Source organism: Sorex fumeus, unplaced genomic scaffold, assembly GCF_029834395.1.
Source record: "Sorex fumeus unplaced genomic scaffold, SorFum_2.1 ptg000041l, whole genome shotgun sequence".
In the NCBI taxonomy this organism is placed as follows: domain Eukaryota; kingdom Metazoa; phylum Chordata; class Mammalia; order Eulipotyphla; family Soricidae; genus Sorex; species Sorex fumeus.
Window position 1 is genome coordinate 7,669,317 of NW_026606098.1, and position 20,780 is coordinate 7,690,096.

General features: G+C 63.3%; 1 protein-coding gene across 3 annotated transcripts; it reads left to right on the forward strand.

Annotated features, from left to right (window-relative positions):
* Positions 1-1,121: 1,121 nt before the first annotated feature.
* On the forward strand, positions 1,122-20,518 carry FCHO1 (FCH and mu domain containing endocytic adaptor 1). 3 transcript variants are annotated; one of them, XM_056119777.1, is made up of 27 exons: positions 5,786-5,801; positions 6,142-6,208; positions 9,717-9,808; positions 10,225-10,299; positions 11,038-11,179; positions 11,903-12,055; positions 12,165-12,269; positions 13,458-13,556; positions 13,640-13,736; positions 14,156-14,200; positions 14,312-14,390; positions 14,585-14,609; positions 14,925-14,985; positions 15,376-15,551; positions 16,070-16,094; positions 16,228-16,279; positions 16,641-16,732; positions 16,846-17,115; positions 17,618-17,730; positions 17,810-17,897; positions 18,005-18,113; positions 18,284-18,439; positions 18,641-18,773; positions 19,068-19,267; positions 19,819-19,874; positions 20,018-20,182; positions 20,411-20,518. In XM_056119777.1, the coding sequence occupies exons 2-27, from the start codon at positions 6,182-6,184 to the stop codon at positions 20,431-20,433; spliced, it is 2,658 nt and encodes an 885-aa protein (XP_055975752.1). In that variant the 5' UTR covers positions 5,786-5,801; positions 6,142-6,181; the 3' UTR covers positions 20,434-20,518. The 3 variants fall into 3 exon arrangements, with proteins under 3 accessions (XP_055975751.1, XP_055975752.1, XP_055975750.1); XM_056119775.1 differs by lacking the exon at positions 14,585-14,609 and having other exon boundaries at positions 14,156-14,204; positions 14,925-14,982; positions 15,373-15,551; XM_056119776.1 differs by lacking the exons at positions 5,786-5,801; positions 6,142-6,208; positions 14,585-14,609 and adding an exon at positions 1,122-1,151 and having other exon boundaries at positions 14,156-14,204; positions 14,925-14,982; positions 15,373-15,551.
* Positions 20,519-20,780: the final 262 nt, after the last annotated feature.

Sequence of the window (20,780 nt, forward strand, 5' to 3'; positions counted from 1 at the left end):
GGAGGCCCCCTGTCACCCCCTCTCCTTCCCGCCTACCAGCTCTGTGCTGTGTTCAGCCCACCAGTAGCCTCTGGGGTCCCTATGACAATGGGGGGGGCAGAGACGCCACACAGCTGCACTACGATAATGTGTCCCCTGGTGCCCAGCCCCCATTTCAGATCCCCCCAGGCGCCCTTGGGTGTTGTAGTCACCCTCAGCTTCCTTCCCACCTGCTGGGATCCACAGATGGGGAGGGGCAGAGAGGGTATGAGAGCATCCACAGGGGGCACCAGGGAGGGAGGAGGGAGGCAGGGCCTCCTGAGACTGAAACAGGGCAGTTGGGGCGTGTCCCCAGGCGGGCAGAGGGGGGAGGGGCAGGGTTGAGAGAGGACAGGCGATGGGTAAAGGTTCTGCCTTGCCCGTGGCTGGGCCGGTTCATCTCCCAGCACTGCATGTGCCCTCCCCATGCATCACGGCCCGGTGACCTCCCCCCCTCCAAAGAATGAAAGATTGCCAGGGACAGAGATGCTCCAGGCGGACCTTGGGGTCAGGTGAGGCAGGTGGAAGAGCAAACCTAAACAGTGAGGGGGGAGAGTAGTAAGGGGTGGCTGCGGGTTTGTGGCAAAGTGGCATCTCCCACAGGTTCTTTGTCCAGAGCTCCAGGGCCAGACCCTGAAGCCAAGGCCGAACCTCAGTCTCCCCATTTGTAAGATGAGTGCAAGGATGCCCCGCCCACAAGCTTGTCAGGGGACATCACAGGAGTTCCTGCTTTGTGCCCACCACACGTAGCGGGCATTCACACACAAATGTCCCCCTCTCTCAGACGCCCAAGTGTCAGGAGAGGCGCCTGTCGCTTTAAATTATGCAAATTAACTGCGGGTGTTGGACGGAGGGGTAGAGAGGTAGATGAAAGGAAATCGCACCTTCGGTTCGGCCAATCAGCGCGCTAGGCCGGAGTTGCTGGCGGCCTGAGTGGCCCATCAGCGGGTGGCGACGACTCCCAGAGCCCGCCCCCGGCCCGAGTAGCCGGCGCGAGGGCGGAGCCAGACTGAGCCACGCCCCGGGGCGGGGCCGGCCGCCGCGCCGCAGCCGCGCAGGGAGGGCGGGGCGGGCTCGGGTGTCCGCGGTGGAGCCGCAGGTGGCGGCGGGCGCGGGGTCGGCCGGGCCGGGAGGTGAGTGCTGTCCCCCGCGGCCGGCTGTCCCCCGCGGCGGCTGTACCCCCGCGGCCGGCTGTCGCTCGGGCCGCACCTGCGTGGAGTGCCCCGCACTCCGCCGGCCGCGGGGGGCTGCGCGGTGGGGCGGGGGCGCCCCGGGCTCCCCTCCCCCGCCGCAGCCTTGGGGTCCGCGCAGCCATCGCCCTCAGCCCAGACCCCGCGTCTGGTGGCCTGGACGCGGCGCACGCAAAGGGGTGGCCACGACGGAGGCCCCCTCCCCAAGCCCCTTTATTCTAAGCCTGGATGCTGCGGATCCCAGGGGTGCTGGCGCGGGGCTTGGTCCAGTCGGGGACCCAGGAGCACAGCCCTGCCCCGGGTGGGGCGAATCCACCCCCCAATGTCCCTCTGGCCAGCTCTGGCCTGCAGACCCCACCCCATCCGCACCGCGGGGCAGATGGACCTGCTCCTTTTTTCTAGGCCTGGGAGGGGCGTGGGGGGGGTGCGACCAACCCCCAGCCCCTTTGACCGGAAAGGGCAAGGGCCCTGCACTGGTTTCACTGGTGCCGCCGCTGTGCCCCAGGGTCGGGGTTCGGGAGGGTCCATGTGGGGACTGGCCAGGCTGGGCCTGACGGACCTGGAGTCTGGAGGTGGGCTGTGTGGAGGATCCTTGCTTGTGGGGGGCGGCAGCGAGCATCTGTCCTGGGATTAAAATAAACTGAGGTAAATCAGGCTCAGCTGTGAGTTGGGGTGCGGGGCTGGTGGGTTGGGTCGCCCCTCCATCTACCCCCATCCCCTCCTCCTCTGGGACCAGGCTCCAACCCACCTGCCACACTGTGACCTTGGCCAGGCAATGACCCACACCTGAGCTTCAGTTTCCTGCTTTGGAAATGAGGCTGGGGGTTCCCCGGTCTGTGTTTTAGATGGTCCCAAATCTGCACTTGCTTGTCTCACACCAGATTTCAGAGTCTGAAAGTCTGTTGTTTGGCCGAAGGGGCCCTGGGGGTCATGGGGGCGGCAGCTGGAGTCTGGGGCGAGTGGCCAGAGTCCAGGGGTGTGTGACCAGGGTCTGGGGGTGAGCGGCTGGGGTCGGGGGACGAGTGGCCGGAGTCCGGGGGGTGAGCGACGAGGGTCTGGGGCAAGCGGCCAGAGTCTGGGGGTGCGTGGCCGGGGCCTGGGGCTGAGTGACTAGAGTCTGGGAGTGAGCAGCCAGGATTGGGGATGAGCAGCCAGGTCTGGGGGTGAGTGGCTGGGGTCTGGGATCTGGGGGCAAGTGACTGGAGTCCAGGGGTTCACGGCCAGGGTCTGGGGGGCGTGTGACCGGGGTCTGGGGCGAGTGACCGGAGTGTGGGATCGAGCAGCCGGGATCTGGGGTGAGTGGCCAGGGTCTGGGGCAAGTGGCCAGAGTCTGGGGGTGCACGGCCAGGGTCTGGAGTGAGTGACTGAAGTCTAGGGGTGAGCGGCTGGAGTATGGGGTTGAGCAACCGGGGTCTGGGGATGAGTGGCTGGAGTCTGGGGGCGCGCGGCCGGAGTCCGGGGGTGTGCGGCTGGAGTCTGAGGGCACGCAGCCAGGGTCAGGGGGCACGCAGCCAGGGTCAGGGGTGAGCGTCCGGGGTAGGGGGTGGGCAGCTGGAGCTGGGAATGAGTGATTGAGTGATTGGTGACTGGAGGCGCCCCACACTCACGCTCCTGTAGCAGACACACTGTACAACTCAGGGTCTGAGTCTTGGTTTACATCCTTCGGAAGTGAGTTGATGGGCACCCCAGGCAGGGGCGTTGCCGGCAGGGGCAGATGGTAGAACCTGTTAGTGGATCAGGGGTGTTCAGAGGCGAGGCGGGGGTGCGCCCTGCCCTGACCCACATACCATCACCCACGCCGGGGGCAGGCTGGTTCCTGGGCCCGGCTGGGGCTGGAGCACGGGGCAAGCCCAGCCGGGCCCAGCCCCAGGCCTGGTTGCTCCAGCTGTCCAGGGGTCCAGGGCAGCTTGCCCCCAGCCCCTCACCTCCAGGAGCTCCCGATGATGACCCACAGATGGTGACCATTAGGGCCTCCTGGGAGATCAGAGGAGACCGTGGGAGGCCAGGTGGGCTGGAAATGCAGACGCCGTCTTTATGGGGCTAATGACTATTCGCTGTCATAAATGGGGTCACAGCTTACCCAGAGGGGTGCGTGGGGACTGGGGAGCCCCTGGGCCATCAGAGGGTTCGGGCACGAGACCCCGGGGTGGGGAGGATGCTATCTCTGCAGCGCCAGGACTGGGCCACAATTTCCCCACTGTGCTGAAGGCCAAAAGGGGTCTGGACAGCCCAGGGCCAAGCTGGCCCCTGAGCCCTGGGACTCCAGGACCGGTGAAGAGAAATGGACGTAAACCCACACCGTCATAGCCGGGGCACAGCTGGGGTCTGCAGAGCTGAATGCCTGATGGTCAGGACCCTGAGGGACTCCCAGAAGCTCAGAGGTGGACTGTGGTCGCCAGGGAGGGAGTCACTCCCCGCTGTGCTGCCCCAGCCTTATGCGCTGCTTCTCTGGGCCCCAGCAGTGGGGGCCCGTGCCCTGAAGGCTCCTCAATTCTGGCACTGAAGTAGGGGTGAGCAGCGGCATTCGTTCCCCTCTGGCTGGTCCCCCAGGGCCTCCCGGTCAGAGGCTATGACCCCGACAGTCATGCATGAGGCTTTTAGGGCCCATGAAGATGTGTGGACTCCCTTGTAGAGTCAGAAGCTAAAGAAACATAGTGGGGAGACATTTGAATATGTGAGATGGAATTTTCCGGTCTTTGCCCTGAGAAACTTAGCTGGATCCTGGGACCTTCAACTATCCAGGTGGGGACGCTGGCCCGGACCCCGGTTCCTCCAGATGGCTTCCGGTCACTGAGAAGGGGTGGCCGTGGGACTTGGCCTGACCTGCCGCCCTCCCCCCGACTGTGGTTCCTGTGGGGCCGGGTCCCCTGGGCGCTGCGTGGTGGGGGTGGGGGTGCTGTGGGCCAGGGAGGAGGCGGTGGCGGTTGGGGTGGGCGGGGCAGGCTCAGCTTCCGGCCCCCTCTCTGGGGCTCCGCCTGGCGCCACCGGAAATGGAGGGGTGCATGTGGCGGGTTCCTGACACCCACTGCCTGGCCAAGGGGCCCCAGCCCCTCTTTCTGGTGAGTCGTGGCCCCCCTGGGACGGCATACCCCAGTCCGCCTTGCTGGTTTAGGAAGAGCTGCAGGTGTGAGCCAGGCTGTGGCCTGCATGGTGGCTGAGGGCCCTTCTCTCTGCACCCCTTCCTTCTTTCTTTGGCAGTTGGGGTGTGGAGCCAATGACAGGACGGGGTGACCCAGGGGCAAGCCGGACAGACCCTCCCTGGTCCTCGGTCTCCCAGTCTGTAATCTTAGCCCCAAGCCCTGCTTTCTGGCCAGCGTGGGCGCCCGAGGATATGTCCACATGACAGCTCCGACCAACTGCTACCCCCTGTGCTGTCTAGCTGTCCAGGATGGCTCCCGGGTGCTCACTGACATTGGGATGGACTTGCCCTCTGGTGTCCGGAGCACTGAGGGGGTTAGAGAGTCTCTGGGTCCGGGGCGTAGCCAGATGGGGCGTGAGGGTGTCAGGGCCACTGCCCCGAGGGCTGTCAGGGCCAGTGGTCTCAGCACTGCCCGGCACTGGGCCATGTTGGTACCTGGAAAGTATTCATGCTTGAAAACCCTATATTCCTGCACCCCGCCCCCCACAGGGGCCCTCCCGACCCTGTTTCCTCCACGTGGTCTGTGTCTGACCCTGCGGGACTGGAGGTGTGTGTCTGTGTCCGGCTTGGTTAGACCCTGGGATGCTCGAGAGCTCTTCCGGGAAAAGGGAGGTGGGGTGTGACATCTGTCATTGTTTTGACCAGAGTGAGCACACAGGAGGCCGGAGCAACAGGACGGTGGGGCAGGCATTGGCCTTGCACGCAGCCAACCCAGGGTTAGTCCCCGGCACCCCATAGGGTCCCCCAAGCCCTGCCAGGGGAATCCCTGAGCACAGAGTCAGGAATTAGCCCGGAGCATGGCTGGGTGTGGCCCCCAAAAAACAAAACAAAATATTGGTGACTGCAGAGTGAGAGCGGGGGTGCCCGATACCCACCAAGGTTCAGAGGCTGGTCCCGCTGCAACTCACTGTGGGAATTAAGGAAACTGAGGCTGCCTGCTGGGCTCTGTCCTGTCGAGGTTTCAGGCATCCCGTCCCGTGATCGCCCACACTGGCCTGCTGCACTGCGTCTCCAGGCTCCCAGCTGCCCGCCTGCCCGCAGGCATGAATAATGGATGAGCCTGCAGGCTCCAGTGACCAGCAGGCTGAAGAAGGATGTGCCAAGGGCGCGGGTGTCCTGCCCTCCCCGTGGCCCGGCCCGGCCCCACTGCAGGGAGCCCTGGAGTTCCCAAGCTGGACCTCCCCCCTCCCCGTTTCAGGCATTCCTCTTATTTTACAGATGGGGAAACTGAGGCTCAGCTCTGGACAGTGACTCAGAAACCAGGTGAGCACTGGCTTCTGGGGGCGGGGTTGGGACCCCTGGAGCCCCAACTCCTAGGGCTGGTCATCACTCCCAGTGTCCACTGCTCACTGGACCCTTTTCCTGCAGAAGCTGTCCAGCGTGGGGCTGAGCGCTTGCATCCACTCAGCTGGCCCAGGATCTCATCATCCACTCACCTCCCGGCCGTGCTCCTAGTAAGTGGCTTACCCAAGGGGCAGGATACTCAACTTCGCATCTGTGAGATGGCCAGAACTTTCCACACGGGCTCGCCTCTTCCACCGAGCCGCGGAGTAACAGTGAACTCCTATTCATGCTTAAAAACCCCACCTCCTGTGCTCCTTCACATCATCCAGGCCCTTTGGGTCTCGTATCCCATTATCTAGTGTAGCTCCGACTCTTTCGGACTGGGGATGTGCGTCCCTGGGGGGGCTCTGGGGGGCCGGCTTGGGAGTGAACCTTCCCAGCAGCCCCTGGTGTGCGCCGGGCCCCGCAGCTTCCCCTCCTCAGCTCCCATCTGCCCTTGTCTCCACACAGGCCTGAGAGAGGAACCGGTGGGTGCTGCCAGGCCACCAGCATGTCGTACTTTGGGGAGTACTTTTGGGTAAGTGAAAGTGAAAGGCTTGGGGGTCCTTTTCTGCAGGTGCCGGGGTCCTGGCAGCCAGTGGACGTCTGTAGAAGTGGAGCCTGAAATGAAGTGGAAAGCTGGGAGGCTTGGGCTGCACCCGCCTCCCTTGTGGGCCACTGCATGGGGGTGAAGCTAGAAAACGGGAAACTGAGTCTCAGAGCTGGAGCCTTTGCCTGGGGCTGAGCAACCAGGGCCCACCACCACCTCCACGCGGCACCTGTCCTCCCATCCCTGACAGCGCGGGTTTCCGGCCCCGCACCCTGCACCTGGGCTGGCCACAGCGGCCTAGGACCCTGGGGGTTGTGAGACCATCTTCACTCATTCCTCTGTTCACCCACTCACTCTTTCACTCATTCACTATTTCATCTACTTGCTCATTCATCCATTCACTCACTCACCTGCTCATTTATTCACTCATTCATTTATTCACTGTCACTCATTCACCCATTCATTCACTCATCCACCCACTCATTCATTCATGCACTCATTCATTCATTCATCATTCATCCATTTACTTACTCAGTTTTTATTCACTCATTTCAATCACTCAGTAATCTACTCACTCACCCATTCACTCATTCACCTATTCGTTCATTCATTCATTCACCTGTTTATCCATTCATTCATGTACTCACCCATTCATTCGTTCACCTTTTCCTTCTTTTATTCTCTGTTCGCTGTGATCACACACGCCCTCCCCCCAGTCCACGCTGAGAGATGCTGAGGTCTCAGAGATACTTCACCATACCCTGCTGCAGAGGCGTCCCAGGCTGAGGGTCCAGAACAGCTGAGCCCTCTGCTGTCTGTTCTGTGGGCAGTGGAGGCCGAGGATATTCCTGGGGCAGCATGAGCGCAGAGTGCCCAGGAGCTGAGGAGAATGTGCTCGAAGGCACAAGGACCCCTTCCTTCATGCCGGCAGAATGGGGAGAAAGCCCCTTCCCCTCACTTTGCAGGCCCAGAGCTTTCTGTTGCTAGGCAACTGGTTGCCCCTGGCAACAAGCCGGTACCTCCCCAGCTGGGGTTCCTCTTACTGGCTCTTGCTTTCTTAAAGGGGCCGCACCCCTTGCCTCACCCTGGGCGTGGGGGGTAGGGCGGTGGGCTTCACATCATGTCCTCCCAGGGGTCCAATTCCCCAGACGGGCCTTCCTGGGCGGCTTTGCAGCCCCAGCGAGTGGCCGTTCCTCCAAGCGCTGTGGGAACCCACGCGGCGGGGGCCGACGTGCCGCTTTAAGCATCCGCCCGCCCGCCCACGTTCTGGAACGCTGACAGCCCGCACCTACATAGATTTAAAATTTCTTTTAATGGCACAAGGCACCGACATTTATGTAAAATGCTTTTTAATTGCACGAGGCATGCAGGCTGGGTGCAGAAAATCCAGATCAGCAAAGAGAAAATAGAAACCACCCCACCTGCCCCGCCCCCAAAGCCAGCCGCAGGAGAGCAGGGAAGGGCGGAGGCCTCCCACACGCCTCTCCAGTCCTCAGTTTCTCTGTGTGCTGAAACTGGGGCAGCAAAGTTCCATCTTCCCAGTGACGGGGAGTCCCACTTCCTTTCATCCCTTATGTGGCTGCCCGGCTCTGTGCTAGGGGACGCTGGGCCCTCCTGGGAGATGGAGCCAGACCTACAGCGGCAGGGACCACCCCTGGGGGCGCCGGGAGCAGGAGTGGGAGGCGCCCGGGTTATGTCAGAAGTTCCTTTGGCGCCAGGTGCAGCTGGGGGCCTGGGAGGAGACAGGGCCAGTACAGCCATCCCGGGACCCTCAGCCACCTGCCCTCAGCCTCTGTGATGCCCACAGTGCCAGGTCTGGGAAGCTGGCCAGACTGGCGGCACGTCCCCCGCGGTGCCTGGTGCAGCCTGCCCTGGGATCTCCTGGGTGGGCAGGCGGGGCTCGGGGCAGTGGAGTCTTGGCTGGACCCGCCTCCCTTGCCAGGACCTTGGAAGCCCATTTCCCAGAGACGCAGAGCCCGATGGCGCCCTCGTGTGGGAGCTCTGGAAATAGAGGGGCCGTGTTCTGAGGAGCTGGCCGGGGGCTGGGGTCCTTAGGAGGGGGCCCTTCCGGAGCGGGGAGGAGGTGTGGGCTGGTGAGCTAGGGGCAGAACAAACAAGATAATGGACACCAAAGCAAAGGGGCACCAGCGAAGCCACGAGGCAGTTGGGGGTAAGGCTGCTTGGGGAGGTCCAGGCTAAGCTGTACCTGAGCTGGTGGGTGGCAAGGGGTCACTGACGATCTGGAGGGAATGAGACACGGGGGCCCCAGAGCCCCCGTGGGCTTCAGGGTTCACCCCCAGCTGGCCTCTGTTTCACTGTGTCGCAAGGACCATCTGGCACAGCTTCTGGCCTATGTCTCAGCAGCCGCATGGGGAAGGTGAACCCACTATTCAGAAAGGACTGCTGAAGAATGGTTTGGGGGACAGTGCCGGGGCTGAGTGAAACTTGGCTCTCTGAGCCCCCCGGACTCATCACACAGCCCTGTCTGGTGCCGAGGGTCCCTGTAAGGGGCGGTCCAGGCTCAGACAGGCTCCCGGCCCGAACAGGGTCCAGCTCCCCGAGAGAGCCCCAGACACCGCCCCTCCCTTCCCATGGGGGTGACGGCAGCTCTCAGTGGTCCAGTTCGAAACTTGGTCAAAGTTGTGCTTTTCGAAAAATGATTTTGGAGAAGAAAACAGACACGAACTGTCTTGAAAATTTTCATGAGTTGCACAGGTTAGCAAAGATTGGGGAACCTGGAGAGACTTTGGTCTGAGCCATCCTGAGGCCTCAAGGACTGGCTCCTGTAGTCACAGAAGGCTCAGAGAGGGGCAGTGACTGACCTGACACTGCCCAGCATCCCTGTACATGGTAACCCAGAACTACAAAGAAGGTCACTGGTCTCTGAGAAAACTGTGACAGTACACTCTGGGGTAGCCTAGATGGTTGGGGGTCTCCATGTGGAGAGCAGATACACAATTTTTGTACTTAAATAACAGGGGCTATGTTAACTTAAAAGTAATGGTGGGAAATGGTGGAGTGAAACGACTTGCAGGAATGGTGTGATCCATCCATGTAGCTTGACACACTTGTAAACTTTGAGTCCTCCAGATTCAACTTTTAAAAAGTTTATAGATTCCCCTTGGCTTCAGATATCCTCAGGAGCACATAGTTTCTTGTTTCATAAAGATGCAGACAGAAAAATGGGAGTGAGATAGAGGAAGTCAGGAACCAGAGAAGGGGAAGAAAGAGGGAGAAAAGATAAGGAACGAGTGAAAGAGAAAAATCTCTCCGCTTCTAAGACAACCCCTTCCCCCCCACACACACACACACTCACTTCCATCTGGTTGGACCAACTTGAACTCCAGACATCAGTCCCTGTGGCCACCCGGAAATGTCAGCCTCGGATTGGCTCAGGCCAGACCTATCCCTGCCAGTCAGGGGACGGGACTTATGCCAGTGGTCCAGACCCGTTGCTAGGCAACTCCTCGCCATCCTCACCCACATCCTCCTGCAGGGCGAGAAAAACCACGGCTTCGATGTCCTGTACCACAGCGTGAAGCAGGGGCCCGTCTCCACCAAGGAGCTGGCTGACTTCATTCGGGAAAGGTGAGCGCCCTGCTCTGGCCAACCCCACACCCCAGCTGCCTCACCCAAAACCTGCTCTGCTGCCTGGCTCCCCCTCCCACTCACAGCCACCCCGCTCAGAACCCACATTCCTGGGGGACCGCAGGTGTCCTTCCTGTCCACCCAGTGCCCTGCTGGGGTCTGGACCAGGAGCCTAGGTGGGCAGGGTACTGCTCTCCAGCTGCTGTGAGTACCAGTCCCTGCTTCTGAGTCCTGAAGGGAAGGCCCAGGAGCCTACCTTCCCTGCAGCCTGGGGGCACCCCATAGCTGTGCCCAGAAGACAGTTTCCCATGGCACCCCGGGCTGCAGCCCCTCTCCTCACTGCCTTCATGCACAGCCCCCCTCTCAGATGTTTCACTTGGGGAAAGTGAGGCCCTAACTTGCTGTCTCTCACCCAGGGCTACCATCGAAGAGACTTATTCCAAGGCCATGGCAAAACTTTCTAAGCTGGCCAGCAATGGGACCCCCATGGGGTAAGTGTGCCTGACTGGGACCCCACAGGGTGAATGGGCACGGGGGGAGGCTGGGGATTCTGTGGACAGTGTCCCCTCCCGGGTCTTTCACAGAAAGGTTCTTCCAATGGTTGGGCTACTTGGATCCGAGCGTGAGAATCATTAATTCATTCATGCATTCATCAGACCCTTCCCTGAGCAGCTGTTGTGTGGCAGGAACTTCTGTGAGCACCCTAGACAGACCAGCCCTTCCCGCTGTCCCCCAGAGAGTGTGACACACACAGCTCACCCTACACCAAGTCCCGCCCGGAAGCAGGGCCTCGGGAGGGAGTGAAAGCGGACTGAGCCAGGTGCTGTCCGTGGGTGTCTGGGGGACAGGCTGCCGGCCGAGCTGCAGTGCCTTGGGGTCATTCCAGGGTGAGCCAGAGCTGGTGTGGCCAAGGTGGGCCGACAGAGGGTTGACCCGGGCACTTGGGAGTGGACGTGCCGAGGTTCGGCTGGGGTTGGTGGGGCAGAATGGGGGGACACAGGGGGTCTCTGCTGAGGGGAAACAGCCCCCAGCTTCACTGAGTCCCGGCTCCCTTTCCCATCAGAGCGAGGGACTGTGTTGTTCAGTCTCCAGGGCCTCAGTTTCCCCATCATCATAGGCCTGCCTGAGAAAGGCTCAGTGGGCTTAACTGAGTTCAGAGTGGCCACAGGCAGCAGGGCAGGTCACCGGCCGTCAGGCTGCTGGGCCATGTGTGACCCTGCTGTCCCCAGGACCTTTGCCCCGCTCTGGGAAGCCTTCCGAGTGTCCTCGGACAAGCTGGCGCTCTGTCACCTGGAGCTGACACGCAAGCTGCAGGACCTCATCAAGGACGTGCTGCGCTATGGGGAGGAGCAGCTCAGGGCCCACAAGAAGGTGGGTGACGCACGCCCGACACCGCCCCCTGTGCAAGGGCCACGGCAGCCTGAAGTCCTGGTCTCCCAGAGGCCGATGCGTGGACTCAGGAATGTAAAGCTCACCTCGGCCCACGCTTCCCTTCTCAGACCGCGGGGGTGAGGCAACAGGGAAAAGTTTCCGCATGTGACACCCAGAGATTAATTCAGAGATTTAAAGCTACCAGGTTGGTGGGGCTGGAGCGATAGCACAGCGGGGAGGGCATTTGCCTTGCACGAGACCGACCCAGGTTTGATTCCCAGCATGCCATAGGGTCCCCTGAGCACCTCCAGGAGTGATTCCTGAGTGCAAAGCCAGGAGTAACACCGGTGCATCGCGGGGAGGGCGCTCGCCTTGCACACGGCTGACCCCTCAACGGATCCTCAGCATCTCTAGTGGGGTCCCCTGAGCACCGCCGGGCGTGGCCCCAAAACAAACTGAGAGGAGGAGAGGGGAGAGAGAGAAGAGAGAGGGAAAGAGAGAGGGAGGAGGAGAGAGAGACAGAGAGGGAGAGAGATGGAGAGAGAGAAAGAGGGAAAGAGGGGAGCGAGATTGGGGGAGGGAGAGGGAGGGAGCAAGTATGAGGGTCTTCCCTGAGTACGGTGATAATTAGCCAAGTGAGAAGCTCACCCCTCCGTCCTAGAAGGCGCGGCACTCGGCACTGGGGGTGTAGGACAGTCAGAGATGTTTGTTCCCTGTACACAGTGCAAGGAGGAGGCGGTGGTCACCCTGGACGCTGTGCAGGTGCTCACCGGGGTCAGCCAGCTGCTGCCCAAGTCCCGCGAGAACTACCTGAATCGATGCATGGACCAGGAGCGTGTGCGCAGGGAGAGTGCCAGCCAGAAGGAGATGGACAAGGTGTGTCCGGCTGTGGGAGGGATGCCCCCGGCCCCCCAGGAGGCCACCTGCCGGTGGGTGACACTCAGGGCACACCCCCCTCTCCAGCCTGCCCCTTCCGTCCTCCCAGGCAGAAACCAAGACCAAGAAGGCAGCAGAGAGCCTGCGGCGCTCGGTGGAGAAGTACAACTCGGCGCGGGCTGACTTTGAACAGAAGATGTTGGACTCAGCACTGGTGAGACTGGGGCCACTGGGTCCAGAACCTTCCAGACTCTCACTCCCGGGGGCTTAGAAGCAATGGCTTGTGCTGTTGTGAGGAAAGTGGGAGCAGAGGGGGTGCCTGGCCCAGAGCCGCAGTGCTCCTGGGGAGTATTTTTCCAGCCAGATCCCCCTTCATAAACCTCTGGATGTCTACCAGCAAGAACAAAAGCAGACTGGAATCTTAGGACCAGGAAGCAGGTTCTTTTTCTCACTGTGCAGTGCTGGGATGGTCCAAGTGATAGAAAAGACAAATTTTAGGGGGCAGAGTTCAGTTCAGCTGGGAGGGCACTTGCTTTGCATGAGGCTGTCCCAAGTTCAATTCCCAGCACCCCATTTTGTCCCCTAAGCCCGCCAGTAGTAATCTGAGTGCCACCTGATGGCACCCAAAAGCAAACAATGAATAGAAAATTTCATCAACTGACAGCTTTATAGGCGGAAGAAACTGAGCCTTTCCAGAGGGCTGCAGGCCTGGCAGGGTCCAGGTGTCCGGCAGAAGTTGTGCTTCTCTGTGCCTCGTCTTTTTTTCCCCTCATCTGCTGCTTCCCTCACATGTGGTGTATGTGTATGTTGGCCACCAGCGCCCAGACAGTGCTCAGGAGTCCTGTGGTGTAGCGCATCAGAGCCAGGACTCCTGGACAAATCAGAACTCAGCCTTTGGGGCTGGAGTGATAGCACAGTGGGGAGGGCGTTTGCCTTGCACATGGCTGACCCAGGTTCGAATCCCAGCATCCCATATGGTCCCCCCAGCACCGCCAGGAATTATTCCTGAGTGCATGAGCCAGGAGTGATCCCTGAGCATTGCCGGGTGTAGCCCAAAAAGAAAAAAAAAAAAAACTCTGCCTTTGAGGTACCAGGAAGGTTTTTAATTGGCTGGTTTTTGTTTGTTTGTTTGTTTGTTTTTGCTTTTTGGGTCACATCTGGCGATGCTCAGGGCTTACTCCTGGTTCTGCTCTCAGGAATTATTCCAGGAGCTGCTGGGGGTGCAGGTGATCGAACCCGGGTTGGCAGTGTGCAAGGCAAACAATCCAACCCGCTATGCGATCGCTCCAGCCCCAGCTTTTCATTGGCTCTTGCCCCAGCCTGTCACTGAGGTCAGCCGCTCGGCGCATTCCTATTGGCCAGCCTCAGTCACAGCCTCCCGCCCCTTTCCTCACCTCTGCAGCGCTTCCAAGCCATGGAAGAGGCGCACCTGCGCCACATGAAGGCGCTGCTGGGCTCCTACGCCCACTCCGTGGAGGACACCCACGTGCAGATTGGGCAGGTGAGCTGGGCGGAGGCCAGGGAGGAGACGGGCAGCCCCGGCCGGCCGCCGGCGCTCACCTGCCCGCCCGCCGCCCGGCCCAGGTGCACGAGGAGTTCAAGCAGAACATCGAGAACGTGAGCGTGGAGATGCTGCTGCGGAGCTTTGCCGAGAGCAGGGGCACCGGCCGGGAGAAGCCGGGTGGGTCTGCGCGGCTCCTCCCTCCTGCGCCCTGGCGGTCGGGCAGCTCCTGAGCGGGGCTGATTCGGGAAGCAGAGCTGGGAGCGCGTCTTTCCCCTGCTCTGAGCCTTGTCGGTCCTCCTCCGGACAAGTGGGATGCGAACCCAGAGCGTCTGAGACACACGGTGGCGCCTTGTCAGTGCGGGGCCTTCGTCCCCAAGTGCATCCCGTCTCCCAGGTGGCTGCTGCCCCTCCCATGCGGCCCCACACTGGGCCTTCTGCTCCCCCCACCCCCGTGGCCCCCATGGAACCCCAGCTGCTCATCCCAATCACCCAGGCGAGCCCAATGCGAAGACTCAGGCTCCCGTCCCAGCCTGGGGTGACGATGGCACCCGCTCCCCCCTCCCCGCACCCCTGAAAGCATCTCCTCTCTGTCTCAGGACCCCTGGACTTCGAGGCTTACAGTGCGGCCGCCCTGCAGGAAGGCAAGTACGTCTGGACCTGGATGCCCAGGCTGGACCGTGGGCCCGAGGGCGGTAGGTCCGGAGGGGAAGCGGCACCCCCAGCTCAGACGTGCCCCCCACTTCTGTCCTCAGCGATGAAACGCCTGCGCGGATCCAAGGCCTTTCGCTTGCCGGGTTTGAGCCGGCGAGAACGGGAGCCCCCTGTAGCCACGTGAGTGCCCCCGCCCCCCCCCAGCTGCCCTGATGTGCCTGTTCAGGGAGACCCCTGCCCTTTGCTCCCCGGGGAGCTGCCTGATAACACCCAACCAAGCCCCAGCGTCCTGGTCCGAGGGTAGTGTCCAGCCCTGGGGGAGCAGGGGAGGCCCCGGGCCGGGCCCAACAGCTCTTTCTCCCCCCCCCCCCCAGAGGCTCCTTGGATGCTGACCCAGGGGTGAGTGCCAGGCGGGCCGCAGGGTGGTATGGGAGGTGTTCAGACTCAACTCCTGGTCTGGAACCTGGAGAGAAGCCACAGTGCTAAGCACGGGGCTGGAGGGTTGGCAGGGCCAGGTTCAAATCCCACCTGGGCCGTGTGGGAGGAGCTGGTGTGCCCTGGGCATCCTCGTGGGTGGGGGCATGGCCCAGTCCCCAGAGACCTGCTGCATCAGAGAGCAGGGGAGGGGGGGGCTGATGCCTCTGGAGTGGGGGGGGGGGGGCAGCTTCCACATGACCGCTGGAGACCAGAAGCTCAGCCACCCGGTGTTCACAGATGTGCCCAGAGGTGGATGAAGAAGGGTTTACCATCCGGCCCGAGGCAACCCAGAACAATATCCTTCTGGCGGCTCCTGAGGCAGCAGTGGGCATAGCAAGGACTGAGATCTGCCCCGCTATGGAAACCTCTGTCTGTGTTGTACCCACTGGGATGGCGAGGCTGTGTGGGGTTTGGGCAGAGGACAATGAATCGCCCACAGGGGGATTTAGGAGGGCTTCCTGGAGGAGGGGGCACCAGTCTCAGGGTTTAGCAGCGGATAAGATTTCCCTGGTTTAAGCTTTAGGAGAAAGTGGGGAGGGCTAAAACATTGTGTCAGGTCCAGGGTGGCAAACGACTGTGCAGGGCCACTGAAGCTGTGTAGAGGGAGCGGTGTAGCCGGATTTGGGAGGGATAGGCTTGGGGTGGAGCTGAAAGCTCTGGGATTGGCCCCTTGACTACGGCGCATGTGCGGCCGAGCCCTCCCGCTTCTCCTCCAGCGACTCTGACTTTGACGATGAAGAACCCCGCAAGTTCTACGTGCACATCAAGCCTGCGCCCGCCCGGCCCCCCACCTGCAGCTCGGAGGCAGCTGCAGCTCAGCTCCGGGCCACAGCTGGCAGCCTCACCCTGCCACCAGGGCCTGGGGTGAGTTGGGGTACGGGGAGAGGTGCGGCAGAATGCTGGGTTGCTGGGGTGGGCGGGGCTGCTGAGGTGGGCGGGGCTATGGAGATGGGGCGGGCTACAAGGGTGGGTGGGGCTGCTGAGACGGGGTGGGGCGGGCTGTTGAGACGGGGCGGGGCTACGGGGGTGGGCGGGGCTTCTGGAGTAGGGCAGGCTGTTGAGATGGGGCGGGGCTACAGGGGTGGGACAGGGCCGCTGAGATGGGGCCGGGCTTGCGGGGCAGGGCGGGGCTGTTGAGACAGGGCGGGGCTACAGGGGTGGGGCAGGGCTGCTGAGATGGGGCGGGGCTACTGGGGTAGGGCGGGCTTCTGGGGGCGGGTCAGGCTGCTGGGTGGGGCTGATGGGACTGAGCAGGGCTCGGATTTTGGTGGGCAGAGTTCCTAGGACTGGGCGCAGCTTCTGGATGCTGGCCAGGGCTGCTGGGGCAGTCAGAGCTCGGGCCAGCAGGCCACGTCTTGAAGCCCACCCTTCTTTCTTTGTAGGGCACCATGAAGCGCCATCCGTCACGTGAGTCCTCTACTCAGGGCTGCTATTTGAGGGGCAGCCGGGAAGGACACCAGCGTCAGGGTTTAGCTGATGCATAGGAGTGTGCTAGTTAGGGCCGAGCGCACTGTGTGAGGTCTCTCTGTTTCTCCCACAGGAGACACCACTGCAAAGCCACAGAGGCCTCGCTCTGCCCCGAGGACTGGCAGGTGGGTGATAGCAGGGCACGTCGGGCTGCCCGAGTGGGCCGGTGGGGGCAGACCCACCCACCTCCTGCCCTGCGGCTTCCCCTTCCCTCGCCTGGCAGGGAGTTGAGAGCCTGCACCGGTGAGGGATAAGCACACATTGGCCGCCTGCTGTGTGCCCGTGTTCCTCTGGGCTCTGGGATCCGCAGGCAAGGCAGGGCCCCCTCATCACACTACTCTGCAGCTCAGGGCTCAGGCTAGGGCCGCTGCAGAGAGGGCGCGGGGCGGGGCCTCCTGGGGGCAGGCAGTTGGGTGTTGAGAGGGTGGGGGTCGGCCCCGCGAGGCTGCGCTGGGAACAGCGGCTCATCTGTCTGCCCGGTCCCAGCGGTCCGGAGAAGCTGCACTCCGAGGAGCCGGCTTCCAAGAGCCTGTTCGGGCCGCCCCTGGAGTCCGCCTTTGACCAGGAAGACTTCACAGGTGACCCGAGAGGAACCTGTGGGGGTGGGGCAGAGCTGCGGCCCGGAAGAGATGGGCGGGGCTGCGTGGTGGGCGGGGCCTGGAGCGGCTCCCCCTGACTCGGTTTCCCCCAGGCTCCAGCAGCCTGGGCTTCACCTCCAGCCCCTCGCCTTTCTCTTCCTCCTCACCCGAGAACGTGGAGGACTCGGGCCTGGACTCCCCGTCGCGCGTGGCGCCCGGCCCCTCCCCGGACTCCTGGGTCCCGCGCCCCGGCACCCCACAGAGCCCACCTACCTGTAGGGTGCTGCCCCCCGAGGCCAGGGTGCCGCGACCCCCGCCGCCACCGTCAGACTCGCCGCAGCCCCTCACAGGCTACTGGGGGCTGGAGGCCGGGGCTGGAGGAGGTGAGCCCAGTACCCTGGCCTCCGAGGCCCTGGGGAGGGTGGGTGAGGGCCAAGAGGCAGCAGGCGCAGGGGTGAGGTGCCGGCGAGAGGAGAGGGTGACAGGGCAGAGGGCCAAGCCAGAGCTGTGCCTTGGGCCCACAGGGTGAGACTCTGAAATGCTGGAGGGGACAGAAGGCAGTTTAGGAGGATTTGGGGGTGGGGGCAGGATGCGACATCCAGGCCCGTGGAATGTGGGGTCCGAAGCTCTGAGTAGGGGCTGGGCTGGGCACAGGTCCAGGCTGTGCCTTCCGTTGGGGGAGGTTGTGACCCCGAGTGCGCCAGCAGGGGCGGGGCGGGGCTGGGGAGGGCGGGACTCTGACACAGCTACTCTGGGGTCCCTCCTGGGTCTGAGGGGCAGAGGTGGGTGACAGGGAGGTCCCTGCTACCCCCCACCCCAGTGCTGCAAGCCCCAGGGCTGTGCTGGCTTTGGTGGGGCCGTGAGCATCCTTGCACCTGTCCTCAGAGCCCCTGCGGGCGCCCACAGAACCCCCCGCCCGGGAGGGCCTGGCCGCCCCTCCCCGGAGGCCGCGCTCGGCCAAGGCGTCCTGCCCTCTCACTCGCAGCAACGGGGACCTGGTAAGGAGGGGAGGCCTGGGGGGGGGGGTCCCGGCGCTCCGGGAGCAACCACCTGTCAGCCCCTGTCCTGCCCTTCCAGACCCGCTCCCTGAGCCCCTCCGCGCTGGGCCCCACAGCCCTCAGCGCCGCGACCGAGAGGCCCAGCTTCCCGGCCCCGCCGGGCCACGGTAGGTGGGGACCCTTGGGCCACTCTGCTCTGGCTGGCCCCCGTGTGGGGAGAGCGGCCCTGGAGCCTGGGTCCCCCATGCGTGCCCACTCTCTTCCCCATCCCCAGGAATCTCCCGGGGCCCAAGCCCCGTGGTCCTCGGCTCCCAGGACGCCCTGCCCGTGGCCACGGCCTTCACCGAGTATGTGCACGCCTACTTTCGCGGCCACAGTCCGAGGTAGACAGGCTGGGGGCAGCGGGGCTGCTGAGGGCGGCCACCCAGGGACAGGGCTGGGGGCGTGGTCGGATCCTGGCTGGGGGCGGGAGGATGGGGGCGTGGTCAAGGCTTTGCTGAGGACAGTAAGGGGGGGCTGGAGCCCACACCCTGCACCCTCACTCCCATCCCAGCTGCCTGGCTCGAGTGACCGGGGAGCTGACCATGACCTTCCCTGCGGGCATCGTGCGTGTGTTCTGCGGGACCCCGCCCCCGCCCGTGCTCAGCTTCCGCCTGGTTCACGCGGCCCCGATCGAACACTTCCAGCCCAACGCAGACCTGCTTTTCAGGTGTGTGGGCTACGGGCGCGAGCCCAATCCACTGCGTGGCCCCCGCAGGTGGCTCCCACTGACCCTCCCGTTCCTGCCCTCCTGTGTGCCCCACCTCCGGGGTCCAGCTGTGCTGGGAGGGACCTCCATCCCTGGGGAGCCCTCGGGGCCGTTGGGATGCGTCGTCGCGAGCGGAGCGGTGACGCCCCCTGCGCCCCGCAGTGACCCTTCCCAGAGTGACCCGGAGACCAAAGACTTCTGGCTCAATATGGCAGCGCTGACCGAGGCGCTCCTGCGACAGGCCGAGCAGAACCCGGCCGCCTCCTACTACAATCTCGTGCTGCTCCGGTACCAGGTGGGCCAGGCGACCCGCGATGTCCATGGGAGCTTTGCGCGCGTTAGCAGGGCCCAGTCCCAGGTGCCCTTTGGCCCGGGCACCTGGCCAGGTATAACGGGCTGTTGGGATGAGGCGCGCGCCTGCCCTCTGCCGGACACAGGTGGTAGCACAGGCCCCCATCGCGGCGGCGGCGGCGGCGGCGGCGGCGGCGGCGGCGGGTTCGCGCGCGCCCCCTGCTGGCTGTGGCTTTGTCGGCGTGCGGGCTGGACAGCAGGAGCCGAGCCACGCCCTCCTTCCTGCCCCCCCTCCTAGTTCTCGCGCCCGGGACCCCAGTCGGTGCCCCTGCAGCTGAGCGCCCACTGGCAGTGCGGGGCGACCCACACCCAGGTCTCCGTGGAATACAGCTACCGGCCGGGGGCCACTGCCGTGCCCACGCCCCTCACCAACGTCCAGATCCTACTGCCCGTCGGGGAGCCTGTGACCAATGTCCGCCTGCAGCCGGCGGCCACCTGGTGAGGGCGTGGGAGGGCCCCCGAGATGCGGCAACCCGCAGGCTTGGCCTAGATGCAGCCCCTGAATGGGGTCAGTCCCACAACACGCAAGAGACCTGGTCTGCACTTCTGCACGCGCCCCCCCCCCCCCAAGGGTTGCGGAGTAGGGCTGGGGTGGGGGCTTAGGCTGGTCCTGCCAGCTTCCGAAACCAGCCCCTGCTGGCCCTCAGGACCTGCCTGTGAGAATCCAGCTGGTAAAAGACTTAAAGTGGTATGGGGCTGAAGTGATAGCACAGCGGGTAGGACGTTTGCCTTGCACGCGGCCAACCCGGGTTTGATTCCCAGCATCCCATACGGTCCCCTGAGCACCGGCAGGAGTAATTCCTGAGTGCAGAGCCAGGAGTAACCCCTGAGCATCGCCAGGTGTGACCCAAAAAGGAAAAAAAATGGTAGAAGTGGGGAAGGGGGAGTTCCCTCTGGTTTCACATGGGGAAACTGAGTCCCGGGGCAGGGGGAGGGCTGGCTCCCAGAAGCGCTCCAGGTGTGTTCTGATCAAGCTGTCTTGATGCCAGGAACCTGGAAGAGAAGAGGCTCCTGTGGAAGCTTCCAGACGTGTCTGAGGCAGGGGGTGAGTGCAGAGAGGGGTAAGGGCGACTTGAAACAGGCGACGTGAGCCTGTGCAAGGCGGGGACCAGGGCTTAGGCACCAATGCAAACTCCTGGGCATCCCTCAGGGGCGCAGGGGGCGCCCCACTGACCTTCCCCTCCTCAGGTTCCGGCCGCCTGTCTGCCAGCTGGGAGCCCCGCTCGGGGCCCAGCACCCCCAGCCCTGTGGCTGCCCAGTTCACCAGCGAGGGGGCCACTCTCTCGGGCGTGGACCTGGAGCTGGTGGGCAGCGGCTACCGCATGTCTCTGGTGAAGAGGAGGTTCGCCACAGGTAGCGCCCCTGCACCCCACTACCAGTGGGGGGGTTGGGAGGGACTTGGGGGTAGTTGTAGGATCCCCTAAGGAAGACGTTTTGGGGGTGCCCACTGTAGGGCACCCTGGTCAGACCTCAGACAGCAGCTCAGCCTTCAGCTCCCCACCCAGGCTGCTGGTCAGTGTGCTACCTAGGGGTGTGGGGGTGGGGGTCCGGTCCCCGCGGCCTCATGACTTACCTCCACAGGCATGTACCTGGTGAGCTGCTGAGCCTCCAACCCCGCCCCCAGCACTGTGGCCTGGTGCTCCCCACCTGCTCCCCCGCCCCTGCCCCCCGACTCCAGGGAGAGGGCCCACCCATCTCTCAGCCCGACTCGCCCTTCTCCCCACCAATGCCCACCCAGGTCCTTGGTCTTTTGAACCTTCTTTGAGTAAACATTTATTTTCTAAAAACTCCTGGAAGAACCTTTTTTTTGTGCTCCCGGAACCTTCCTTCCCTCTACTCCCCCCCCACCGCCCCACCCAGGCTGCAGGGCATCAGAAGAAGCCAGGGTGGACACCCCCAGGGTCATCCCTAGGCCTATGGGTTCCCAGGGGGCCAGGGGCTGGTGGGTGCC